The 26,300-nt window shown below is 34.2% G+C and overlaps 1 protein-coding gene across 2 annotated transcripts in view; it reads right to left on the minus strand.

The window, feature by feature from the left end:
- Window positions 1-200: 200 nt before the first annotated feature.
- The window catches only part of LOC110447265, a 49,231-nt gene continuing 23,131 nt past the window's right edge, over window positions 201-26,300 (minus strand). Inside the window, exons 1-5 of one of the 2 annotated variants that reach the window (XM_021492839.1) lie at window positions 17,544-17,947; window positions 8,106-8,295; window positions 7,100-7,332; window positions 5,189-5,488; window positions 201-2,523 (exon numbers count right to left, since the gene is read on the minus strand). In XM_021492839.1, the coding sequence (XP_021348514.1) occupies window positions 1,991-2,523; window positions 5,189-5,488; window positions 7,100-7,332; window positions 8,106-8,295; window positions 17,544-17,589 (1,302 nt within the window). In that variant the 5' untranslated portion in view covers window positions 17,590-17,947 and the 3' untranslated portion in view covers window positions 201-1,990. Of the gene's footprint in view, window positions 2,524-5,188; window positions 5,489-7,099; window positions 7,333-8,105; window positions 8,296-17,543; window positions 17,948-26,300 lie in introns of those variants that run through there. The other variant, XM_021492840.1, reaches the window with a different exon arrangement.

Raw genomic sequence — 26,300 nt, forward strand, 5'->3', positions numbered from 1 at the left:
TGCCTGACGTTGCAAGTGAGCCTAGTAGCCATTGCGTATACTCGTCTTTAAAACACGGGCAATATATAAGAGCGGCTTATCTTCAGATTTTATTTCATAAACATTGTCTTCTGAGGTGTATGGGTGTGTTTAATGATATCAGCGGTTGACTGAAATTAATCAATAACATTAACCAATTGAGGAACACATCAACTCACTCTTACTGTTTATTGATAAAAACACAAAGATACAATGTTTATAAAGCATATTTACAGGGCAATAGACTAAATCATATCCAGAGTTATCAGACGCTATAGGACTGCAACTGACTGAAAAATAGTGTTGTAGTATATGTACACAAGCTATTAGCAAAATTAAAATTTCAAACTTGCGCTGAAGGTGTCTTTGAACCAATACAAGTACCTTTCGTATGCATTGTGTCATTTTTACTGAAGTTGAAATACATTTTATGAGTGAAATACATTTTTGATAATTAAATGATAAAGCTTTTTATATAAGTAAAAAAGAGCTAAAAGTATTCATGACCAAACAAGCAGCTTACGTAAAAGACTAAGCATTCCTAGGGTTTCCAGAATATCCTTATAAATTAGAATTAGTAGAAATTAGTGAATTTTGAATACTGTTTTCCTTTTTAAACCATAAAGCACTTGTTTGAAGATTTCTGCTATACGAACATTTGAATGAATTATCCCCGTGACTCTATTCGAAAGATTGCACTATATATTAAAGCAGTCAATCGTCAATTTTAAGGGTAGTCTTACCACTGCAAAAAATAAATACGCATCGGCATTTGTTTTGGACTCGTCAATACTATAGCTTTTGAAAGAACACGTACTTTGCGGAATGTTCATGATCAAATAATGAAGATGTAATCAACAAAATATAACAGTGTTATAGGTGTAACACTTCAGCGTAGCTAGTCTGGAACTCAAGCCTTGGTTTTCCGATTGTTATACTATCGCTCTTAGCGACTGGGCGTCCCTATCGACGGTGGTGTCATAGCCTAAAAGTTATACATTTATAACAAACATTTGAGTTTATTGTTTAGATAACAATCCCACAGTGGGCCAGAGATCCTTTATAACATTACAATGCATGGCAATCGATTTTGGAAAGAAAGAAATTAAATGTATGCATACTGTACATTAGATATACTATTGTCAAAGCTTATATTATGTAATATTTGAAAGAGGTTTAATGCCCTCAGAACAGCTGGGGTAACAAAAAGACGTGTATTAAAAAAGGATGGGCAATTCCGTCATATGAAGACAAATCTCGGTGATATGATGGCAAATCTCAGTGATATGATGACAAATCTCAGTGATATGAAGACAAATCTCAGTGATATGATGACAAATCTCAGTGATATGATGACAAATCTCAGTGATATGAAGACAAATCTCAGTGATATGATGACAAATCTCAGTGATATGATGACAAATCTCAGTGATATGATGATAAATCTCAGTGATATGAAGACAAATCTCAGTGATATGCTGACAAATCTCAGTGATATGATGACAAATCTCAGTGATATGAAGACAAATCTCAGTGATATGATGACAAGTCTCAGTGATATGAAGACAAATCTCAGTGATATGAAGACAAGTCTCAGTCATATGAAGACAAATCTCAGTGATATGAAGACAAATATCAGTCATATATTATAAATAACACATGTGGAATGTGACAAGCGCATTAGCATATACCATAGAAAACCGATTAAATAGTATATATACAGTGTCTTTGTACATTGTGACTTTCAAACTGTAAGTGGTGCTAATACGTGACGTCTAATATGGCGTTTCTAGATGTAAAATTCCTGTAAGATGCAATAAAGTCGTACAAACGGTGGTCTTACATTTGAACAATGTTAATGTACATCAAAACAACAGCTCCGGTAGATGTTACATGTATTACACGTGTGTTCATGATACAGTTAATGCAATCCTGGTGTTATGATGTTGATATCGGGGTAGCCGATCAGTGTTTACAGCACCATCTTGTTTTTGTCAACTCCATCATCATCGACATCATCGTCGTCATCGTCGTCATCCCAGCGACCCCTTATGTGTTTGTACAAAATCGGCATGTCAGCAATGAAGAAAAGCACAGGAATCACAACGAGGAATAAGCTTCCTATCACCCCGATATTGACCGCGCTACTCCGACCATCGTACACACTCGTGAGCGTTCTCATGTGTCGATTTGTACTAGTTTTTAATACTGTAAGATCCGCCTTGAGTTGAAGCAGTTGTGCTTGAAGTTCACTGGCAGTGTAAGATATTGTTTCATTACTGTATTTTAAACATTCCACACCGTCCGTTGTTTGAGTAGCGGCAATGGTTGTTGGTTCGGTAGTTGTCGTGGTTGTTTTCTGTGCAGTTGTTGTTGTCATCACTGTTGTAGTTGTTTGCGCTGCTGTAGTTGTCGCAGCAGACGCTGTTGTTGTTGTCAGCTCCACACATGCCGCCTCAGTCGTTGTTGTCGATGCTGTAGTTGTTGTTTCACCATAAACAGCAACTGGAACAGCAACAGAACAAAGCATGTTTGAAGTTTGTACAAGACAGTGTATGTCCTGTTTGTTTAAATATTCGGTTGATAATTAAAAAGAATCATATAAGGAAACAGTTAATGAGCAAGGGGACAAGGCAGACAAAGGAAGACAACTCGTATGACGGTATTTGCGAACAGAGACAAATCGCATGCCTTTAACAAACTACAATCCTATCCTGACTCTAATACGAAGGAATAAGTATTGCCAGCATCTCAGACAGAAAAATCGGAGGTCATACCCTATGCTAGAATTTTCTATCTCGTCCGATCTGTCCAGGACCCTTACGTGACATTTCACTGAATTTTTACAATGCGATGAAATCATCCGCGCGTTAACGGCTTTGAATTGACAATTTGCATAACAAATATTCTATTTTGTCGTTAGATGTTTTGTTTTGAAGTTGTGTGGTATCTAATGTTGTAGAGAAAAATATAGTTCACAGTGTGAAACATGATGCCTTCCTGTAATGACGGACAACAGCAGCTCTCAAGTATAGCTTTAGTAGTGTAGAGGCCATTTCCATTCGAGGCCCCAGGTGGGATACCTGTAGTCTTTAGCAAATTTAAACTAGAAGGTGCGTGAAAAAAGTTATGGTCCCAACCGAGAAGTAGGTCGAGGTTGGGATGTTACAGGGTCTTAGCCCGAGATTGAGATAACCCGATCTTGCTCAGTTACCGGTAATATAATGTATAAGTCTACCGATGTCAATTTGTCACCAATACGTGTATCGTCTATATACACAAACCATGTACGTAACAAAAACAATTTGATAGTACATTGTTTGTGTATAAAGTAAAACTTTGCTATTACATATTTGCAAACTGATGAATTTAATTGAAGAAATGTTAGTGTATTTGTGAAAAATATTTGGTTGTGATTATAAATTGTAGCGGATACAAACGTTAAAAAGTTGTCAGAAATTGTCCCTATTCCCATCTTTTGGACCGTATCGGTAGCTTCTACAATGTATGCTTTTAATAGAAGGGTACAGAAACTTGTCGCATTATGACGTCGTTCAACGACAACGACAGAATTGAATAAGTCTACACTATTGACCTTAGTGCCACTGATGTGTCCTAACTGACCAAAGTCCCATGAGAAACAGGGATATTTGATATGGCTTTCCACATCTGGATATGTTCAAAAACACTGTATTTGTTTCCTATCCTCGTATTTCCAGTGTTTATTTTAGTGACCACATGCTATATTTGTCATAATGGTAGGATTCACTATTAAATACTTAAACCCATATTTAGATTCGATCTTTGTAGTTAATCAATATTTCCTGTGGATTGTGAACAATTGGATTGAGCTATATAAAAACTTGTTGCATACTGTTTATGTCAACTTATATTTCTTTTCTATAATTTAACGATTATAATGTTTTATTTCGTTTGATATCGTGTACGATACATACAAGCAATGTTTACTTTTTAGTCATAACCTTTCCAATAATAATAACCTGATTCGGCTAAAGTACTCACGACAAGTTTCGTAAGAGTAATATAGTGATATGTACAGTTTAAAGTGAATATATACACATTTAATCTTTACAAACGTGGGATGAAATTTGAAGAATATATCGTTCAATGTTAAGTAAACCCAGTGTTTATCAACAAGATTAAACATTAACACTGTCCACCCAATATAACTTCAGTGTTAACCGTAAAAAAACATGCAGTGGAGTCTATTTTGTATCATGAAACTTTGAAGTTAGTAATCAGATCCGACGTTTCATTTTCCTCAATATATAAACACTGTCGGTCAAATATAGCTCAAACATTAGCCTTTGCTGTATCTGGTTTGGCTTGGTTATACATAGCTAAGTCATTTAGGACGTGTCTCCATATTTGTAATGTAGGCGTGAATGCATTTAGGCGTGTATGTATACATGCATGAATGATGGATGTAGGGTATCTGGGTGTACTTGCCTTCTTGTGATAGCGCGATACTGATGTCGACTTTATAGTGTTACATAACTTAAACAACATGTCGTGACAACTAGTACAGCATGTAAACCGGACTCAGTTACTTAAAACGGGTTGCCAGTTGTTGCCATTACATTGTTCTCTAGACGCTGTTAAGCTGGGAATAGGCAGAAGTGAGGTATTGCCAAGCAACAAAGATAGTTACATTTTAGAGGGAAATCCCGAATTTTGCAATTGATACAGCAGATGTATTATGGTCGCTTGGATATCCCCAAGTGAAGGGCACAAAAACAAATTCCCAATTCTGCAGGTTGGTTCCCGCACGCACTTTCGAAGAACAATTCTACAAAGTTTCCATCAAACCTGTCTTATAAAAACAGCAATCTAAGTCTATGCATCTATTAGTAAATCAGAAGTAGGCCACGGAAGCCATCTTGAAAATCGGATTGAATATAGTTGATGCATATTCAAACATACACTGCAATAAGTACGTGCAGTTTCATAACAATCAAGCAAGTAGACTTTGGAAAAAGAATAGAACACATTTTGTAGAAAGAACCAAAAGGAAAAGTACACTATATGTATATAATATATATAAAAAGTAACAATGTTAAAATAGTATGTTCATAATGTTGGTTTTAAAGAAATAAAAAATGCAGATAGAGATAATTTCTTGAAATTCAATTTTTATTACTATGCTCACCGCTGCCACATCGCTTGACATGGATGCTCGTTCCCGTGGTTTCCGTTATGTGTTCAGCTTTGTCTGCCAGGTATTTGTCATGGGTGTAATACAGATAACATATGTCTGCGTTACTGGTGTTTGTCAATACAAACCAGCAATCCAGGTCACCAACGGAAGAGGTTTGGCACGCCTCCAGGCACATTGCCAGATTAGCTGTCGACTCCATCTTTACAAAAACGTTTTGAGCATCCAGGATATCGCTGCTTTCAGGTCCTCTCGTGAACATTTTGTCTGCCACAGTTTCAAAGCCACATGTTCCTGTAATAAAAAAAGGAAATATGGTATTTTACCACAGGAGGAACATACCTATACCATTAGATATCACTAGCAGTGTAATGATGTCGTTGAAAAGTGGAGCATCATATATATGGACAGGGTAAGGATCAAAATCAAAAACGTCCTATCACAATGAGGACGCCTTAACTAACTGAACTACGGGATCAGGGTAAGTTCTCTTGCCAAGCCCGACAGTTATATCCAAAACAAAGATATAGGGAGGTTAGTGTATTTTAGAAAAAAGGTAAAATGCTGTGGTATTTAGCCTGAAGTAGACAAGGATCCTTAAAGATTTTCTTCATATCATCGTTCAATACAAAGATACCTTTCAACGATATTGGTATCTGGTTAAACTATGGGTTTCGTTTTTAAGATAAGCGAAGCAGTCTATTCACAAAGACAATATGAGTAAGAATGCAAAAGAAAAGTTTCAGTAATCATTTGATATTCAACACATGGGCTGAGAAACATGTAGTTCAAAAAACAGGTTTGGCTGAAGTTAAAGATAGATGTTTTCTAAGACATGTTTGACAGTAGCTATAAACAAGTGGAATTTTTGCTTATGAAATATGGTTTATGACGCATGCGCAGGTCCCTATTGAATTTATTGACAGGTAGTCTTTAAGGCAGGATTGACTGTAGTTTGAGGCGGAAGTATTTGTTCGCTATATGGTTTTAAAAGGCAGGTTTGACTGAAGTTTGAGGTGGGGTACTTTTTGGCTTAGTCAGGTAGTCTTTAAGGCAGGTTTGACTGTAGATGGAGGCGTGGGTTCGCTTTGGCGGGTTTGACTGTTGTTGGAGATCAGTGATAATGTTTTTACCGACAGTCAGGTGGTATATAAGGCAGGTTTGACTGTTGTTGGAGATCAGTGATAATGTTTTTACCGATAGTCAGTTGGTCTATAAGGCATGTTTGACTGTTGTTGGAGATCAGTGATAATGTTTTTACCGACAGTCAGGTGGTCTATAAGGCAGGTTTGACTGTTGTTGGAGTCAGTGATAATGTTTTTACCGACATTCAGGTGGTCTATAAGGCATGTTTGACTGTTGTTGGAGATCAGTGATAATGTTTTTACCGACATTCAGGTGGTCTGTAAGAAGGCAGGTTTGACTAGTTAGGTAGTATAGTTTATATAGGTGGTCTGTGAGGCAGGTTTTGAATATAGTTTGGGACATTAGGAACATTGTGGCTGGAGCGAGATGGTCTCTTTTTCATGTTTAACTGTGGTTGGAAACAGGTGGTACAATTTAGCTAAATAAGGGGGGTCTCTAAAGCAGGTGTCACTGTTAAGGACAGGTGATACATGTATAGGCATGTGGTATGTAAAGAATATCGATAGTTTATAAAACCTGTCCTTAGATAAAGCTTGCTTGAGATAATGGGAGATACAAATGTAAGCCATGGTGATATGTAAAATATGGACAAACATTCTTTATGTTTCAGTATTTTATAATTTGCATTGGTTATTATGAAGCAGTGTTACGTTTCCTTTGTAAAACACAGTATAACATTTTGTTTCACAGTGAAGCACCATCGCAATACACACCTTAACAATACTCATTATTAATTGATGTAAATAGAACATACTCTACCTCCGAGATATTCGCAAACAAATCCATATTGATTGGTACAACCAATTGTCTTCCATTTGGATGCGGAGATGCGGCTACATAGGTCAGACTCGCAACTGTTAGGTTCCGTGTAAGATCCAGCAAACCAATCCGACCAACTCCCTAGGGGTTCTCCGTCATCCCATTTATACTGTACCAAGTTACAGGAGGCGCCTACATCAGTGTGTAATCCGAACCATAAGTCCGCAGTCATTCTGTAACGGAAAATGTCAAACTGATGCTATCTATGTTAGCCATTTATCAAATCAAAATGATAGAAACATGGACATTTGTTTCACTTTGTTTAATAAATCATCAACTCTGATGATTACGAGAATTACATATCAATGTCATCTAATTAATTTTTCATTCTTATTAGAAAGAAATGAGAAAAAACCTACATTGAGTCAATTCCCAAACCTCGATTATCTGAAGGAAATGTTAGCACGCGCGAGGGAATTGTGATGGTCTACTTTGCTGGCATATTAATGTTTTCCATTATTATTGTTTCTAGTCAGATACATTGTTTTGTGACATCATTGTCAAATTTTATGGTCTTTGAATGGCCATTTTCCGACTAACTAAGCCATTTTTTTATCGTCCGCAACATTTTTAACTACCTCATTCAGGTATGATGACGTCAATGTTGTGCAGAAAATACAAATTTAACACCCAACATAAGATGATAGCAGGATCTCAGATACTGAAACAATTTAAACGGAAAATAAAATTTGGAAAAAAAAAAGATTTTACAAAGAAGAAAGTGGCTAGTTTTTGCGTCTTCAATTTGCTCAACAGATATCACAAACAAAACTTCTGAGTTTTGATTCTAGGCCTACATATCGATTTCCTTCAGTGGGGCATTATAGATTGTGCAGGACGCTTCACAGCAGTCTCCCTTAAAACTGAAGCAATATAATGGAGTAAAGAGGTTTTATCCCCGAAATGTGATTTACGTCGGGCACGTTACACAACAATAAATACATACACTCTGCTGTTCCACGACGGTAGAGAATCCATATACAGAAGATCCGCTAACTTATAAGGATTTTGTATTGATAAGAGCTTTCCACCGTCCGCGCTGCACACTTGTCTAGCCTCATTCCATGACTTTGTCTCCTGATGTAAAACCATAGTGGTTAGTTGTGTGGCTGGACCTCGGGAAACACACCCCATTACTATTAACAAGGAAAATATTAACTCAGCATGGAAACAAAGTCAATTAAAAGTACAAGTAAAACAAAAAAATCTCGCGACAGCGACTATTGTTTCGTCGATAATGAATAAAGAAAATGTGATTGTTTTGGGTTGTTCCCTGGTGAGATGTATGAGTATTTTAATGTTTTTCTCCAAATACAAGATGCCGTAAAAGACGTCCTGCAAGCCTAAATAAAACACAAATAAAACAGAAAAGCATATTTTTTTTATTCTTTCTAATATAATTTACTGTAATTCTTATCGTGAATATGATGTAAAGGTAACAGTACGTTATTTCGTTAGGTATTGATTAATGTCAAAACCAACGTCTGATCATTTGTTTTAATAACGGGACAATTCATCCGTTTGATTCAAGTTATGAGGTAAACAAAATAAAGAGAACAGCTAGAGCTATCGTCAGATATAAGGTAAACAAATAAAGGGAACAGTTAGACCTATCGTAAGGTATGAGGTAAACAAAATAAAGTGAAAAGCTAGAGGTATCGTAAGATATGAGGAAAACAAAATAAAGTGAAAAGCTAGAGGTATCGTAAGATATGAGGTAAACAAAATAAAGTGAAAGCTAGAGCTATCGTAAGATATGAGGTAAACAAAATAAAGTGAAAAGCTAGAGTTATCGTAAGATATGAGGTAAACAAAATAAAGTGAACAGTTAGAGCTATCGTAAGATATGAGGTAAACATAATAAAGTGAAAAGCTAGAGTTATCGTAAGATATGAGGTAAATAAAATAAAGTGAAAACTAGAGCTATCGTAAGATATAAGGTAAACATAATAAAGAGACCAGCTAGAGTTATCGTAAGATATGAGGTAAACAAAATAAAGTGAACAGCTAGAGCTATCGTAAGATATGAGGTAAACATAATAAAGTGAAAAGCTAGAGTTATCGTAAGATATAAGGTAAACAAAATAAAGTGAATAGCTATAGTTATTGTAAGATATGAGGTAAACAAAAATATGTGAATAGCTAGAGTGATCGTAAGATATGAAGTAAACAAAATAAAGTGAACAGTAAGAGCTATCGTAAGATATAAGGTAAACAAAATAAAGTGAACAGCTAGAGCTATCGTAAGATATAAGGTCAACAAAATAAAGAGAACAGCTAGAGCTATCGTAAGATATAAGGTAAACAAAATAAAGAGATTAGCTAGAGCTATCGTAAGATATGAGGTAAACAAAATAAAGAGATCAGCTAGAGCTATCGTAAGATATGAAGTAAACAAAATAAAGTGAACAGTTAGAGCTATCGTAAGATATGAAGAAAACAAAATAAAGTGAACAGTTAGTAAACAAAATAAAGTGATCAGTTAGGGCTATCGTAAGATATGAAGTAAACAAAATAAAGTGAACAGTTAGAGCTATCGTTAGATACAAGGTAAACAAAATAAAGTGAACAGGTAGAGCTATCGTAAGATATAAGGTCAACAAAATAAAGAGAACAGCTAGAGCTATCGTAAGATATAAGGTAAACAAAATAAAGAGATCAGCTAGAGCTATCGTAAGATATGAGGTAAACAAAAGAACGTTAACAGCTAGAGCTATCGTCAGATATAAAATAAACAAAATAAAGTGAACAGCTAGAGCTATCGTAAGATATAAAATAAACAAAAGAATGGGAACAGTTAGAGCTATCGTAAGATATGAAGTAAACAAAATAAAGTGAACAGCTGGAGCTATCGTAAGATATGAGGTAAACAAAATAAAGTGAACAGTTAGACCTATCGTAAGATATGATGTAAACAAAATAAAATGAACAGCTAGAGCTATCGTAAGATATGAAGTAAACAAAATAAAGTGCACAGCTAGAGCTATCGTAAGACATTATTGTTTAAGTTAGATATACAGATGGAATTGATTTCATAGAGATAAGGAATATTGGTATATGACGTTGGTTTGAAAATTTGATAAATGAATACCGGATTATTGTGTAAGAAAATGAGTAAGCGATGACTTTTGGATATATAAAAGATCTTTTAATTGCAGATTCAAGTATTCATGAATAAAACTTACAGTCTTAGCTCGTGGGGTAAAAACGTGTGAAACATAAAGTGAGTTACGGTATTGTGCATGAAGAAATATTAAAAAATAGAAAATGAGTAAACGATGACTTTTGGATATATAAAAGATCTTTTAATTGCAGATTCAAGTATTCATGAATAAAACTTACAGTCTTAGCTCGTGGGGTAAAAACATGTGAAACATAAAGTGAGTTATGGTATTGTGCATGAAGAAATATTTAAAAAAGATGATCTATAAAGTAATTCTACCGACGAATTGACATCGATTGATCGACATGCTATCTGATGTATGGGATTGCCTCTTGTAAATGACTGATCAAATTGTTTATTTTGCAAGTTGTTATTTGGTCAGCTAGAATAGATATTTACTATATACAGATATAATGAGAAAAATCACCACGATAGCAATTGGAAATATCGCGAAACAGTTCTTGGTAGCAGACATACGTTTTTAAATAGAATAGATGCGATAAGTGGACAAACGGAAACATACAGTGTATGACAAGAATATACATATAGCCATTTTGATATTTTTTTGCCTATTTTGTTTTAGAACTTGCTGTCAATTTAATTAGGTTTTGAATAAATATAAACACGAAAAAAGATACCATAGCGTCAACGCAATTTATAATTTTTGAAAACAAATATAAAATAGTCAACCAGATGAACTGTAGAAATTAAAAAAAGGAATAATGGAGATGGACTGAATAAGCTGTTCCGGATGGAGAGCGTTTCCTGAAATTCTGAGAGTATGTTTCTTAAAGCAAAATATTTATGCATGTATTATACGATATGATTATTTCACTATCGATCTTCGAGTACTAGGTATCATGAACTATTTACATATGCCCTTCTCATTTTCCACTAACTCCATGGAAAATCAGGGGGAGTTCTTACTTTTGTATTTGAATGTTCAGCATATATAATCGATGGTGAAGTGCACTGACAATGTTTGCCAAAGCCGTAATAATGTATGCCATCATGTAAGTTTAATGACTTGCAACATTTTAGGTACACAAGTATTGGTGAAATTAAGTAGACAGTAATCAGTAAGCGGATTTAAAAAAATAAAACAAATAGGACATCATGAAAGTTAAATTGTATCGTAGTATAGAGTGTTTCTTGGATTCTGTTATGAAGGAAATTTCATCTGCAAGCGCCATGACAACATTGGAGGAGAAACCGAACGATTGGTCTTACAAATACATAATGTATGCCGATAGTTGAAATGTACCTAAATGGCAAAGGCAACAGACGATGATAGTATTCGTTACACGGATTGTTGGCAGGGTATACGGGGCGGTATGACTCTAAAGAGTTTCGTATTTCCTGAGGCCGATATGCCAAAGGAAATACGAAATCCTGTAGGGTCATACCATCCCGTTCACCCTGCCAAAAATCCGTGTTACGAATTTCGTATTCCCCCTGATATTTACGAATGCGGTTTGGTACACTGTAGTTTTTTAACCAATCAGATTCCTAGATATTTCTTAAATGTGTAATAAACAGCTGGATACCATTGATACGCCCTTTGATCTGACTCAGTTTTAATTGGTTCAATAAACATTGTCGACATGTTACAATGTATAACGCTTCAACATATCTAATTATTATCAGACACAATAGATAATAATAATTAATAGCTATTGAATTGTCGCTATTAAACACATAGTTTTCTAGTATATCTTTCTGTAAATACACAGTTTGTAATCTTCAAAGGCATTTTCGCCTATTAAGTCGTGACACCAAACGTAGGTCAATACAGGTTAAACATTATAATTAGAGAGTATGTTTACCCTCAAAACATTTCCTTTGTCCGTTATAATTTATGAATGTATAAGAATTTTAGTCAGAGACTGGTCGATGAACGCTTTCTTTACCTGTAGATGTGGCTCAGTTCTAACGAAAATGAAGGCGTGAAGATGTATACAGAGAACTCCCCAAATCTAAATTTTGATTATCCAAACATACAATTGTTGTAACAAAATCATTTTTTTTTTTGACAATTGTGGTATTAATTTCAATTTTTTTTATAGGAAAATGGAATATTTTTTAAAACCTGTTGATAAGGCGCAAATCTAGCAAAAATAAAGGTGTAGAAGATGTATACAGATAACTCTGCATGCTTGTAGTTTTGAATATCGAAAAATAAGTTTTTTTGCAAGAAATTTCAAATTGTTGAAGTAAAATAGGATATTGAAATTTTGTATTGCAATAACCTTCTATATCCTCTTGGCTTGTTCGCAATAAGTGTGTGATGTATACAAGTCGGTTTGTAATATTGATACAAGTATGTTTGTAATATTGACACAAATAGATTTGTAATATATATACAAGTCGATTTGTAATATTTATACAAGTAGGTTTGCAATATTTAATCAAGTAGGTTTGTAATATTTAATCAAGTAGGTTTGTATTATTTATTCAAGTATGTTTGTAATATTTGATCAAGTAGGTTTGAAATATGTATACAGGTAGGTTTGCAGTATGTATATAAGTAGGTTTGTAATATGTATAGAAGTAAGTTTGTAGTATGTATATACGTAGGTTTGTAATATCTATATAAGTAGGTTTGTGATATGTAACAAGTCGGTTTGTAATACGTATACAAGTAGGTTTGTAATATGATATAAGTAGGTTTGTAATATTTATACAAGTCGGTTTGTAATATTTAATCAAGTAGGTTTGTATTATTTATTCAAGTATGTTTGTAATATTTGATCAAGTAGGTTTGAAATATGTATACAGGTAGGTTTGCAGTATGTATATAAGTAGGTTTGTAATATGTATAGAAGTAAGTTTGTAGTATGTATATACGTAGGTTTGTAATATCTATATAAGTAGGTTTGTGATATGTAACAAGTCGGTTTGTAATACGTATACAAGTAGGTTTGTAATATGATATAAGTAGGTTTGTAATATTTATACAAGTCGGTTTGTAATATTTAATCAAGTAGGTTTGTATTATTTATTCAAGTATGTTTGTAATATTTGATCAAGTAGGTTTGAAATATGTATACAGGTAGGTTTGCAGTATGTATATAAGTAGGTTTGTAATATGTATAGAAGTAAGTTTGTAGTATGTATATACGTAGGTTTGTAATATCTATATAAGTAGGTTTGTGATATGTAACAAGTCGGTTTGTAATACGTATACAAGTAGGTTTGTAATATGATATAAGTAGGTTTGTAATATTTATACAAGTTGGTTTGTAATATGTATACAAGTTGGTTTGTAATATGTATACAAGTTGATTTGTAATATGTATACAAGTAGGTTTGTAATATATATACAAGTAGGTTTGTAATATATATATAAGTAGGTTTGTTATATATATATAAGTAGGTTTGTAATATATATATATACTGTTTCTTGTTTTACATGTAATGAATTATATATCAAAGATCGTCATTACTATGACTAATGGAGATCGCTACACAAACACACTATCCTTTTTGTTAAACAATTCACGATCGATTTGAATCGGTTCAATAAAATACTCTAAACACCACGTGGCTACATTTGTGTCAGTTACTGACATGAATATTGTATGGGTTTGATTTACATACATTCTATGCCAACCACGAAACAGAGTTTAAAACGGATATTAAAGTTACCATCAGTTTTACCTTACAATGAGTCTTGTAGTTACAGTCATTGTTACATATACAATACACTACTCGATTCTCACGAACGTCAGATTCTGTTTTGAAGCAAGCTTTTCAGATGTGAAACGTAAATAAGATTCCAGGTGTTGCACTCGAGTTTCACCTACCCCAACGTTTGATAGTAAAATTATAAAATTATAAAATTGACGCGTTGGTTGCGGGAGGGTAGAATTTATTGAACATTGAATAGAGGAAAAATTAAACGCTCGTTATAACTGAAGTTGGGAAAGAGCTCAGTGCTCATAAATATCTCCACCATCTCGATACTTTTGCTAGATATTGCGGTGACAAACTAAATCCTACATGCTAAATTCCTTAAGGACACTCATTTTTTTAATACATAAAAGTCTACAATTTATGTAATGTCACGACGTGCTATCTTTTAATACCGAGCAATTTATTAACTACATAATGTACTTCGATCGCACATTCCATCAACAACCTGAAATTAAAGACACATCAGCAACTTCCGCTTCAGCCGCTGTGCCAGTCTTCACTTAGATCATGTTTAACATAGTTGTCTTATAATTCAAGCTTTGCAATTAACGTTACGATTTCAGTTTCATAATAGCTAATTTCCCGTTCTTGGTAGTAACATCTCTGAACCCTCAATCAACGGTGTTTGTATAAATAAAAAAACTCTTTCATATCATTATCAGATTTTTCTTACAAAATATGACCAAAGTAAGTGAAAGGAAATAATGTAGATATAGATCAGAATAAATGAAAATTGAGAAAAAATGATAGCGATGTCAAAGTCCCAATGAATAATATAATCCACGAATTAAAGAAAAACGAATGACACCTATTCATGTTTTCCAACTTTTTATGAGAAACAGGTTTTGATCATTTACAAAATATTTGTATCAAATATATATTTGATAAATATGAAGTAGCTTACATGTTTCATGAGACAGTCTTTTCTTCGAGTTTCATTTACTTCAACATTGTAAAAGGTCTAAATCACGTGGCCTTTTCTGCTTTTGCAACAATGTGTTTTTATTGGAAAAATATGTAATCTCTAACAAAGGTATGTTATAAAAATGAGGTAGCCAATATCTCAAATGACGCACTTCGTCTATGTTGTGGTCACATCAATATACACTGATATTTTGTCTTTGCCTTTAGATATGATTGCGGTAAGGTAAATATCGCTCTTTTCACGTAAAACATATAGCTCCCCAGAGCATAAAATGAAATAGATGGTTGTTAATTGCATGACAACGGTAAGTTTAAATGCCATGATGTAAATATCTGGTTTGGAATTGTCATAGCGTGATCTGTCCATGATACCACATATAATTGCATACCTGGTCATGTTTTAAATAAAGCAAAACAAGTTAGCTTGCTCTGACATGACAGCCACTATTATAACACATGTCATTCAGAAGTTCAGGTCAGTCCTGACATGGTCCGTGAACTACGTGATTGTTTACAATTTGAGGCGCCAAATTAAGAAAAAAAAGCCAATCAGGTTTATTGCAAATGAAAAAATCAAAAAGGTTATTATTTTGCCAACATGCAAATAATATGACAACTAAATATCCTGAGTATACAGTTTTTGTCAGCTGCAATTTTCGACGTCTACTTATGATTGTGCGCGCACTAGTTGATTGTTTTCGCAGTAAGAGATTTTTTCTGAAACATGTTTCAAAACTCCATTAATTAAACAAAATGAAGCTTAATTGTATAAAGCAGCTGATTATATAAATATTGCAGCTTATGTTTGAGAGTTACATGAACAGCAAATATAATATCATGCATATGGACATAAAAACACATTAGCGATGAATAATTGTGCAATACGATAAGAAAGAATTTAATACACGCAATTTCACGAAAAGGCTTAATCTTGTGTTGGTTTTAAGTATGTTATACATTTTTACTTTAGCGAATATTAAAACATAACTTATAATACTAGTAATGACTCGAGGTTCCTTTATACCGCTTTATCACAATCTAGCTCGTAGGTTGTCTGAAAGCGGTTCACAAATCATTATCCGTTGTTATAGAGTCTTTGCTACCAGCCAATATATTTCGCAACTACCTGGGGGTGCATACATGCGGTGTTGCCATTTATGCGCCTACATCTAGCATTCTACAATTCCAGCACTGCCCAACCATGCACTCATTTAGAGCTGAGTAGACTAGAACAGAGTAAAGAATCTTGTTCAAAGATACAACACAGTGCCGTGATGTGACTCGAACCCTGAACCCATCGGTCACGAGCGCGGCGTCCCACCACTAGACTACCGTACCTCCAATGTTTTGAGGGTTTGTATCATCTTCTTGAGGTTTCTGCATTGACAGTTTAATTTTCCCATTTGGTTTTACTTTTAAACATTGGAAATAATAATGAAGTTATACATTCTGAAAAGTCCTTTGGGGCACAGTCACAATCATAAGAGTTCCACATATTTTAAGATTTGCCCAAAATTGCCATTTTTAAATGGTTATTGAGGAAGAGACATTGTTTATTGTTTTTCAATGGAGACTAAATGTGTTCTACTACTGAATCAATTTGCATTATTTGATGTTGTATTCCTACAAAGGCTATTTAGCAATGAGATCATGACCTGGAGTTTTACTTTCACATTTACATATATCGACCATTGAACAACGAGAATATTAAATACTATTGCCTGAACGTTCGAAACTAAGACATGAAAATGCTTTATTTATGACACAAAGTCAATGGCAGCCTCATTACCGAAATATATGGTAAAAAGCGATCGTAGAATCTTTTGACACACTTTTGATTGCTGTACGACATTCCCATACTTTTCCTGAGGAACGGGTCTTGTGGATTAATATTTAACCCTATCACCTTTAAGCAACGGTGATGCTACCTTTACAATTGTGAATACGTTTTCATAATTCCAACGCCAGGTTTTAAGTTTATAGCTTAACATGTGACGCGATCAATATGAATGTTGATTGGCGGTGACTTTCGATTCTTTTTCATGTTTACTTTTGACTTGCTGTCTTATAACCTTCTGCAATGGTATATTTCTATTTAAAACCATACCCATGTCCACATTATATTCAACAAAAATTTGATCAAGACAATGAAACCAGCAGACATAGGGACAAGCTGTTTCGGTTAAAGCATCTTAAACACGATTGTTGCAGGTTCTAAATCGATAAACAACCCTTTTTTTTTATTTTCTTGGCCTTTTGAAGTTGAAAAAAATATTTTAAATAATATATATTTACAGTTTCTCAATTCTTATCAAAACATCTTGCCAGCTCTTTGGACAAAAATAATTTTAAAAGATGTGCTGGAAATTTTGAAATCACAAATCACTCATAATTCTTAATAAGGTAATACATAAATCCTTCAAGTGACAAATCACAACGAGCGAAATAGATCGATTTGTCACTTTGAAGAATTTTGCCTCATGAAACTTGGAATGTACAGAAAAAATAATAGAATAAAACAATTTTAAAAAATCACTTAAAAGTTAATAGCATACGGTTACAGTAACTAGCTTTAAATGGCAACGAGAGAACTATACTTACGTGTTAGGAAACCAACTACAACTCCGGGATACTGATGCTGATTCATTATCGTCTTTAAGACCACCAAATTCAAGCTGGTACAATTCAACAAATGTTAAATCCAGAGGCAATATAACAGAGTATAGTTTAGCGTTTGTATACTTTTTGCAGCTACATTATTTTCCCCTTTTTGATAACGCCATGTTAACGGTTTCCTCTTATAAATGTTAAGCTTCAAATTCAACAAAAGTAATCGTCGTAACGATGTTTTCAAATGTACCAAGCGAATTTTGTGATTCCTTTCCGCAGATGACGTCCTGGCTTCATCTTGATTTGAAATGCGTGTTTTTTGTGTTATAATTATATTCCTGTTTTCAAATCTTCCACATTCACAGTTTGTTGTAGAAGAATCACCGATGAGCATGCTATGCTACAATCATACAATGGCTGCCGGCAAACCAAACCGGTCGTTTATAATCATCAACAGATAGTCTCGCGGGGTCTCTACGCAAGTGTCACTCTTTGTAGCCATATTGATTTCATTTGAAATGTGGCCAATGCAGTATCAATAATTGAAACGGTATAAAACGTAACTGTTTGAATGTCAAGCACTGACAAGACATCCGATTATTTATGGACAGTGTCATTTAATCTCAACATATTTTATTTATAAGTATTGGTATTTTACTCTATTTATTTTCTATCACAGAAAATAACATTATATAACTAATGGAGAAACAGCTCTTTGTCAGGACAACCTGGTATCGTCTCATTTGTGTGAGTTTGTACCAAATTTATACAAAGATCAAATGTGAAAATACTTACAAGAAAAACATACTTAAGGGTTCCAATGTAGATACATGTAACAAGGTCTCTTTAACTGATTATGGAAAAATAGAATCTGTCCTCTCTCTCGGGGTGAGATAATTACAAAATATAAATATATTGAAACAAAACTCAGAGAAAATGAAAACAGTTAAATCTTAAATCGATGTTAGTATTCGGACCGTTGGATACAAGTTCAATTTCCTAAATTAAAGACATAATTCTACTTTCGCAATCGATTAGACTATTTCAACGTATTACATATATTCTAAAGATACGCCCAAGGACATGTAAAATGGAACCTAACTTTGATGAAGATGGCTCACTCCATACTTGTAACATTTTTGTTTCATCATGATATTAGCATAAATAGTCACTTTGGTTTGATTTGTTTTAGCTTAACGACCTATTGACAGTTAAGGTCATTTAAGGACGTGCCTCCGTGTATTTTTGTATGTGTGCATTTGTGTATGTGTGCCGGTGGCAGGGTATGTTGGTATATTTGCCTTCTTGTGATAACGCGGATCTGATGCCGGCTTTATAGTGCTATCTACCTAAATACCATGTCAAAGGCACCCAGCACAACATTCCGCCCGGTCACATTATACTGACAACAGGTGAACCAGTCGTTGCCATTAACCTTGATGCTGAATGTTAAGCAGGGAATAACAACTACCATAGTTTAGGACGTAAGTATTCCCGGCCCGGGGACAGAGCCCACTGCCTTCCTCACCTGGGCGAATGTTCAACATTAAAGCCAAAAGTGAGGTGTGGCCAAGCAAGGCGCTAGAAAATAAAGGGACCTTACATGGTAAATGCATACAATTTGAACACATCAATCACTTGTTGTTAATTTAAGGTTTAGTTTGAGTTTTTAGAATTAATGTTGTATTTCCTATAATTTGAAAAAATATTTATAAAATCTCTATTCCAAAAGGTACATACAGTTGTGAAGTCACCTATAGATGTTTATATAAGACGTCTGACATTAAAGTTTCTTTGGTATGTCTCAGTAAAATATTTATAAATATAATGCAATCTCACAAAAAAATAAGATTTTCATATACGATTGATTCAAAATATGTTATACGGAATATCATTGAGAGATAACAAGAAATGCTTTTCAAGTAGAGACGTACATATCTGTATGGTCTCATGCTTAAATATTTCAATATTGTGTTTGTAACAAGGACAGGGACTTCCAAGATCTACCTAAGTTCTGAAATAAATGGAATGGTACAATATAAGAGAATAATGCGTAGTTCTAATTATTAAACTTGACAATACCTTCATCTATTATATGTCAGTCTTGTTAAGGATATAATATAATGAATGTATTTTAGGTTCATTATTTATATAATAAAAGATAATAAGGTCATTATCAAAATCCTATTATCAATATAACGACAGAATGTTGTCGGTGAGAGTTTGTATTATTGACACTGTGCAAATAAACGTCGTGAATGTCGAACGGTTACCTGTGTCGTTATAACTTCTTATTGACAGACACTCGACGGGCCAGTAGCTTGTAAAATAATCAATTGTTAGACATTACACAGAGCGATACTTTTCTTTATTCCTAATTAAACCTTTTAAATGTTCCTTCATGTGCATTTGATTGAAGATTCTATAGATCTATTGAGGGAAGATTCTTTCATAGGGAAGAGTATTATAAAATATTGCTTTTTTGTTTTCATTATATATTTTTATTTTTTTCAAATATTTGTTACATTTGTCAAGTGTTCTAGATAAACACACAAAGATTCGACGTAATCACTCAAAACCATTACAGTTACGTTTTCCTTTTTTGGAATTTCGACTGACAAACTTCATTGTTTTATCACAATTATGAAACGAAATAATAGTCCAAGTTTGATAGGAAATAAGCTTAGTTTGGAGTCAGTAACAAGATTAATTCATTTTTCCTTTTCATTTCGTATTGTGTTATCGCTTCGGGCTGACCCTTTAAGCTACCTATACGCTAACGCTTCAATTAAAGAAACTGATTCATTAAGTACGCTAAGAGTAAAACGAACACAGTCAGATGTTTCAGTACATAGCAGTGTGTTGGTAACGGAGTCGCAGGTGTTGCCTTTCATCGTCAATGTCATTCCTGTGTTGCGTTATTGATTGATGTTTTGCATTGCTGTTTTATTCAACAAACATGACTATATCAAAACATTTCAACATAATATACCTGCTTGTGCCATTATCATTTCAGACTCATCAGCTTTGAAATAAATTGTGTGCTGAATACTTAGCTCAAATTTAGACAGGGATACACATTTAAAAAATGATTTTTTTTTAAAACGTCGCCCCAACAAGTGGGTATTGTCCAATTTGTCAATACTCACTTGTCACGTCGACCTTTTAACACGTTTCAAATCTTATTTTGTTTAACTCATTTCGACTAACTTAGAATTATTCTTTTTTTCGGGAATATTATATTATCTTATTTGATTTCAATCGTTTCAAATACCAATCAAATAGGCTTTATTTAGCAAGAAGTCATCGCCGATAAATCCGAGAGTAACCGGTCGGTTCCCACTGCCTCCTAGCACCAAAACTTAAAATAACCCTTCATTCCCGGGCTCCGTTCGTACCAGTCCGCTCTCTATAACTATCCTTTCTTATCCTAAAATATCGCTGCGAATTTGTGTCGATACCAAATCGGATGTATTGAAACAGAGTGCAATTATAGACTGAGCAAAGAGAGGGATATCTTTGAATGCAAATGATATGATACAAATTAAGTCATTACTCATCTACTGATATCGATATTCATACTGATTTATTTACATTTGCATGGCATTGTCACTATATAGCCTCTTTGAAAGCTGTGTCGTTGATGGGACTTTGATTACCATGCATCACGAGACACAATTCTTAGCGTATTAATACAACACTGACCGGAACTACAATATCCAATATAAATAAACATGACGGCTGCTGAAATATCGCTGGGCATTGTGAGATTTGACAATGTCATTGTAAATTTATGTGCAAAATAAAAAATAAGATAAAAAACACTTTTATTACAACGAAAACAAGACCAAGGTCTGCTACATCGTACAAAATGCACATCGGTTGAAATCACCAATGCCGGCAATGGAAACAATTTTAACGCTCATGCAATTTATCAGAAATATCGTCTGTTACACTGCACTGATCAACAGGGGTTCGTTACAAATGTCTGAAACACACATATTCCATAGACCTACTGACACATGTTTCAGACCTACTGATATGAGTCAAAGCACACATAAACATTTTAGACATTTGTAACGAACCTGTGCTCCGTCGCAAGATCACTCACTTCAAACGCTATCAGTTTCACGCGTCTCGCATCTACGGTTCCTCAGTGTAATTCTGACGACAGGTCAAATAACGAGGCTGTTATGGAATCTACCGACTGTTGTCAGGTTCCCATACAATCAACAAATACATTCACGTCTGGATTCTTCACAAAATGAGCAAAGAGAAGACTTCGAATAAACTTTCAAAAATAACTCCCTCGTGGAGGGCAAGGTCGGATTTACGGTGTTCACTGTATTTGTCCATGCGCGAAATTTGTTCCGGGGGAAAATCGAAACAATTTAAAATCTATCTTTCAGCTCAGAGTTCTATTGATAAACTTTAATCACCCTATATACATATCATACGCAATTGTATTGATTCTGAATTATGGAATAAAATTGAAGTGTTTGTTAAAATTTCAAAGTACTACTTTGTTTGCCAATCAGCACGCAACAATACGCTGTTCAAACTATTGAACGAAATTGTGTGGACTGTCGATAAGGCGGGCATTTTTAATTTTAAATATAAATTATAAGTTAAAGAAGAAGATAAGAGGCAGAGAAAACGTAAATATAAGTATTGAAATGCTAGCGCGCATTATGTTGTTTGCTTGCAAAGCTGTGTCATTCAAATAGATCATAAATACCATACAAAAACAATTCAATGCTTAAATAAGCGCCTTTAATTATTTATAGATATTTAACAACAATAATGATATGTTACATAACTTATATCAATGTCTTGTTTGGGTCAGATGTTAGCTCGCAGAAAGTCTCCATATTTGAGGAAAGCCTGATTACCCAGGGAAAACCCACGTGGTCTAGCAGGTGTAGGGGAGCAACCCCCGGCCATCTTAAAAAACGAATGCGTTATCCAGTGCGACACCCGACTAACTACATCATAGAAATGGAAATGGAACAAGTGGTTTTAATAGTGTACAATAATAACGTTTTTCATATTAGGACTCATCCCGACAGTACAGATATAAAGGTGTAATTTATCTAAAGCCTCGTACTCTGGAGACTGTCACCTTCAGATCTTAACTGGTTATATTACGTTGCACTCTGTGTATGACCTCCACACTAAAACGCGGAAAGTGTCATTACAATCATATCTACAAAGACTCACATCCCCGGAGACTTCCATCCTTTGATCCTGACTTGTTTTACGATATTGCTTTTTTTCAATTGTCTCCTATACTAATATGTGAAGAGTCCAATTACCGGGAGCCAAATGTATTCAATGCTCAGTCAGCATGAAGTCAGTATCATGCATATTTCCCAAGCGGATAATGTCAAATACAATGGTCAACCAGCATTATAATTGATAACAGATTTTTGCAAGCTAGATAAAACGTTAATATGACAACGAGATTTTAATTATTTTCTATAGAGATTTGTTCCTGATGTGTTATTATTTACATCAGTATTCGGCCACAGCATATACTCACCTATCACCATGAACTTAACGCAATGTGTGAATAAATATGCAAATAAAATAATTGTTTGACCCTCCAGGCATATATAAATTCCAATGGCACGTATTCAATGAATATATGAGTACTGCAATGTTTACCCGACCAACGTCCATAAACAATTGTTCACAGATTAACGTAGATATAGATAAAGGCAGCTCATCAGCTAAACACACAGGTAGTATTCTAGAAAATAATAGTCAACCCTGTTGTCATGCTGGAAATCAACAATTAAAAAGACCCCAAATATATTTTAATACACTCATTCTATATATTTTGAGGTGCGTGCCAATTATGACAAAAAAATATATGTATTTGATACAGTTTATGTGTCACTGATATGTTGCTTTTATAACACAACATATCGGTAATATGAAATGCTACCGCTATTGATAAAATTCGTATCGTTTACCTTTAAACCGTTTGAATTTTTCATGTATCCCTGTTCGTAAACGTCTATATTCAGTGTTATTGGACACAAATGAGTTAACTTGTCTATGGTTAAGTCCGAATGTGTTCGTTGCGTTGAATGTCCTATTGACTGCAAATGTCATTATTGACATGCATCCACGTGTGTAGCGTATACGAGTGAGCTGGAGACGGTGTAGAACCGATGATAACATTAGAGTCGTACACATGTACATTGTACATAAAAGAGAAACCATGCCGAAAAAACCCATCATAGCATTCAACCCAGTCACATTAATCAGCCAGGGGTAAACTTGTCCTTGCCGCTTTTTGTCTAAAACTGAACGTCAAGCTAGACCCAATATTAAGGACTTTAGTATATTTGGTATTACCAAGTAAGGCGTCGTGAAATGAAAAAAATGAGAAGAAAAGAAATATATACGAGTGCAACATACTCACTTAGGTCGTTTCAGGGTCCCTATGTATGGAAGGTTCAAAAGCAAGTCCCCAATTCTGTAATGGGCCGTAATTAATACAAAACTAAAATAAAAACACCTAATCCAGCACTGTCACCTCTGCCAGGTGTATTGGCCCGCATCTGGAAAACATTTTGATACTTGCTACACCAAAGATTTGGTTAATGAATTTGTTCTTTGAAAAAAAAATTGCTTGAAGCATGGACGAAAAATGAGTACTTGGATGATCAGCAAAAATAATTTGCGGATTAATAAAAAAAGTTTAGACAACGGAAACTTGCAGAAATGAAATGACATTAAAAGTAGTAAACTTTAACAGCGACACTCCATACGTTTTTTTTTAAAGTTTAATTTTTACTGAATATTCAAAGTACAATGCATACATATGTGTTGATAAAAAAGTTACAATCTGGCTCTTTTATACCAGACCCAAGATAGGCAAGAGCTACCTATACATTGTATCTGACACACGGGGTGAAGGTATGAAAACAGGCATATGATAACACGTTATATAAGTCAGGACCTTCTCTGTAATAATACGCATTAATGGTGTTTATACTAAATTGAACTGATTTGGTATAAAAATCTACATTTTGTTTAGTATTGTTGACTTTCATGGTGTGCGTATATACATCCGGCCCATATTTAAATTTGAAGTTTTCCAAATAATTCCTGACTTTAATCGTAGCACATATAATCTATCTTATCTTTTGATAGACTCGAAACCTCAAAGTTTCGTGTTCTTATACATTGTAAACAGACAACTGGTATAGAGCTTAACGCTGTTGGCTACTGATATCATGCTGGTGGTAAGATTGTGTTATTTTCTGCGATTTATATATGAATTTATATTAAAAAAAAAATTGTATTACCTTTGTAAGTTATCTACACAAAAATATGGGCCATATTGTTTGAAGATTTTTAAATCAATTACAGATACATGTATGTATACCTATATAAGTTATAATTCCGTTTATTTGATTTCAGTAATCATCAATATATGTAATCATATGTGTATGTATTTCTTGAAACCTCAAGAAAACAAAATTATTTAAGCAGTGAACAGCTTTTAGTTGGCATTCATAATCAATATGATTTATGTGAATTATAATGTTTTACGTAATTTATTTGTTTATCGCGATAATACTTTATCAACTAAGTGAATTTATGATAGAATATTTACATTAACCACCAGAAATTGCAAAATACGTTGATATTTCCTAATTTAACATAACTAATATTAATAAAATTCGAGGTTCTTATATACCGCTTTAACACAACCAAATTTAATTTGTAGATCGTCTCAAAGCGGTTCACAAATTATTCTCCGTGGTTATAGGGCCAGTATCTTTCTCAACTCTATGGGGAACATTCAGCCGGTGTTGCCATTTTGGCGCTCTCGGCTAGCATTCTACAATGCTAGCACTGCCCAACAACGTACTCATTTACAGCTGAGTAGACTGGACTGCTCAAAGATACAACAACGTGCCGTGCTGTGACTAGAACTCACAACCCTTCGGTCACGAGCCCGGCGCCCACCACTAGACTACCGTGCCTCCACGACTGAAGGTTCAGTCATACAAATGTATGTCGATAACACATTGCTTGTTTTTGTAATAGTGATACAATCAAATATTTCGTCACCCACTTGATTTTCTGTATCACGCAGGTAACATCTTGGTTTCATGAGAAAATAAACATTTGCTGAAAATATATTTTATTGGAGAGCACAAAGAAGCACACAAAGGATAAAATAATATCGAGTAAAACGAGCAGTAACGGCCAACACGTGTTACATCGGTAATGGTTGTTCACTGAATCACATTACCAACTGTACGGCTTCATAAAGTTTGTTTCAGAAGTGCTACGAGATTTATGCTGTTGTTTTAACTTTTTTCAATCCCTATACATCCGATGTTATTACTTTGAATCACTCTTCTAAATATTTAGATGATTAATTAACACTGAGAAACACTTAAGGGCGAAAAAATCAATTCTACGACTTAATCTACCTTATTATACCAGTAAACTTCAATTAGCATTGAATTTTACAAAACACAATCTAAATCACAAATTCATGACCCAACTTAATGACGTACCAGCTAAATAATCTATGCATGGCTAACTTAATGATGTACAATCTAAATCATATTTGCATGGCCCAAATTACGGAAACACTCTCCAAATTAGCGGAGCACCATTTAAATTTAAAAACCATATCCAAGTTGTCGGGACATGGACCAGTTTTCAGGAACAACAACCAATTTTCAGGGACAACAACCAATTTTCAGGAACATA

Source organism: Mizuhopecten yessoensis, unplaced genomic scaffold, assembly GCF_002113885.1.
Source record: "Mizuhopecten yessoensis strain PY_sf001 unplaced genomic scaffold, ASM211388v2 scaffold3253, whole genome shotgun sequence".
NCBI lineage: Eukaryota > Metazoa > Mollusca > Bivalvia > Pectinida > Pectinidae > Mizuhopecten > Mizuhopecten yessoensis.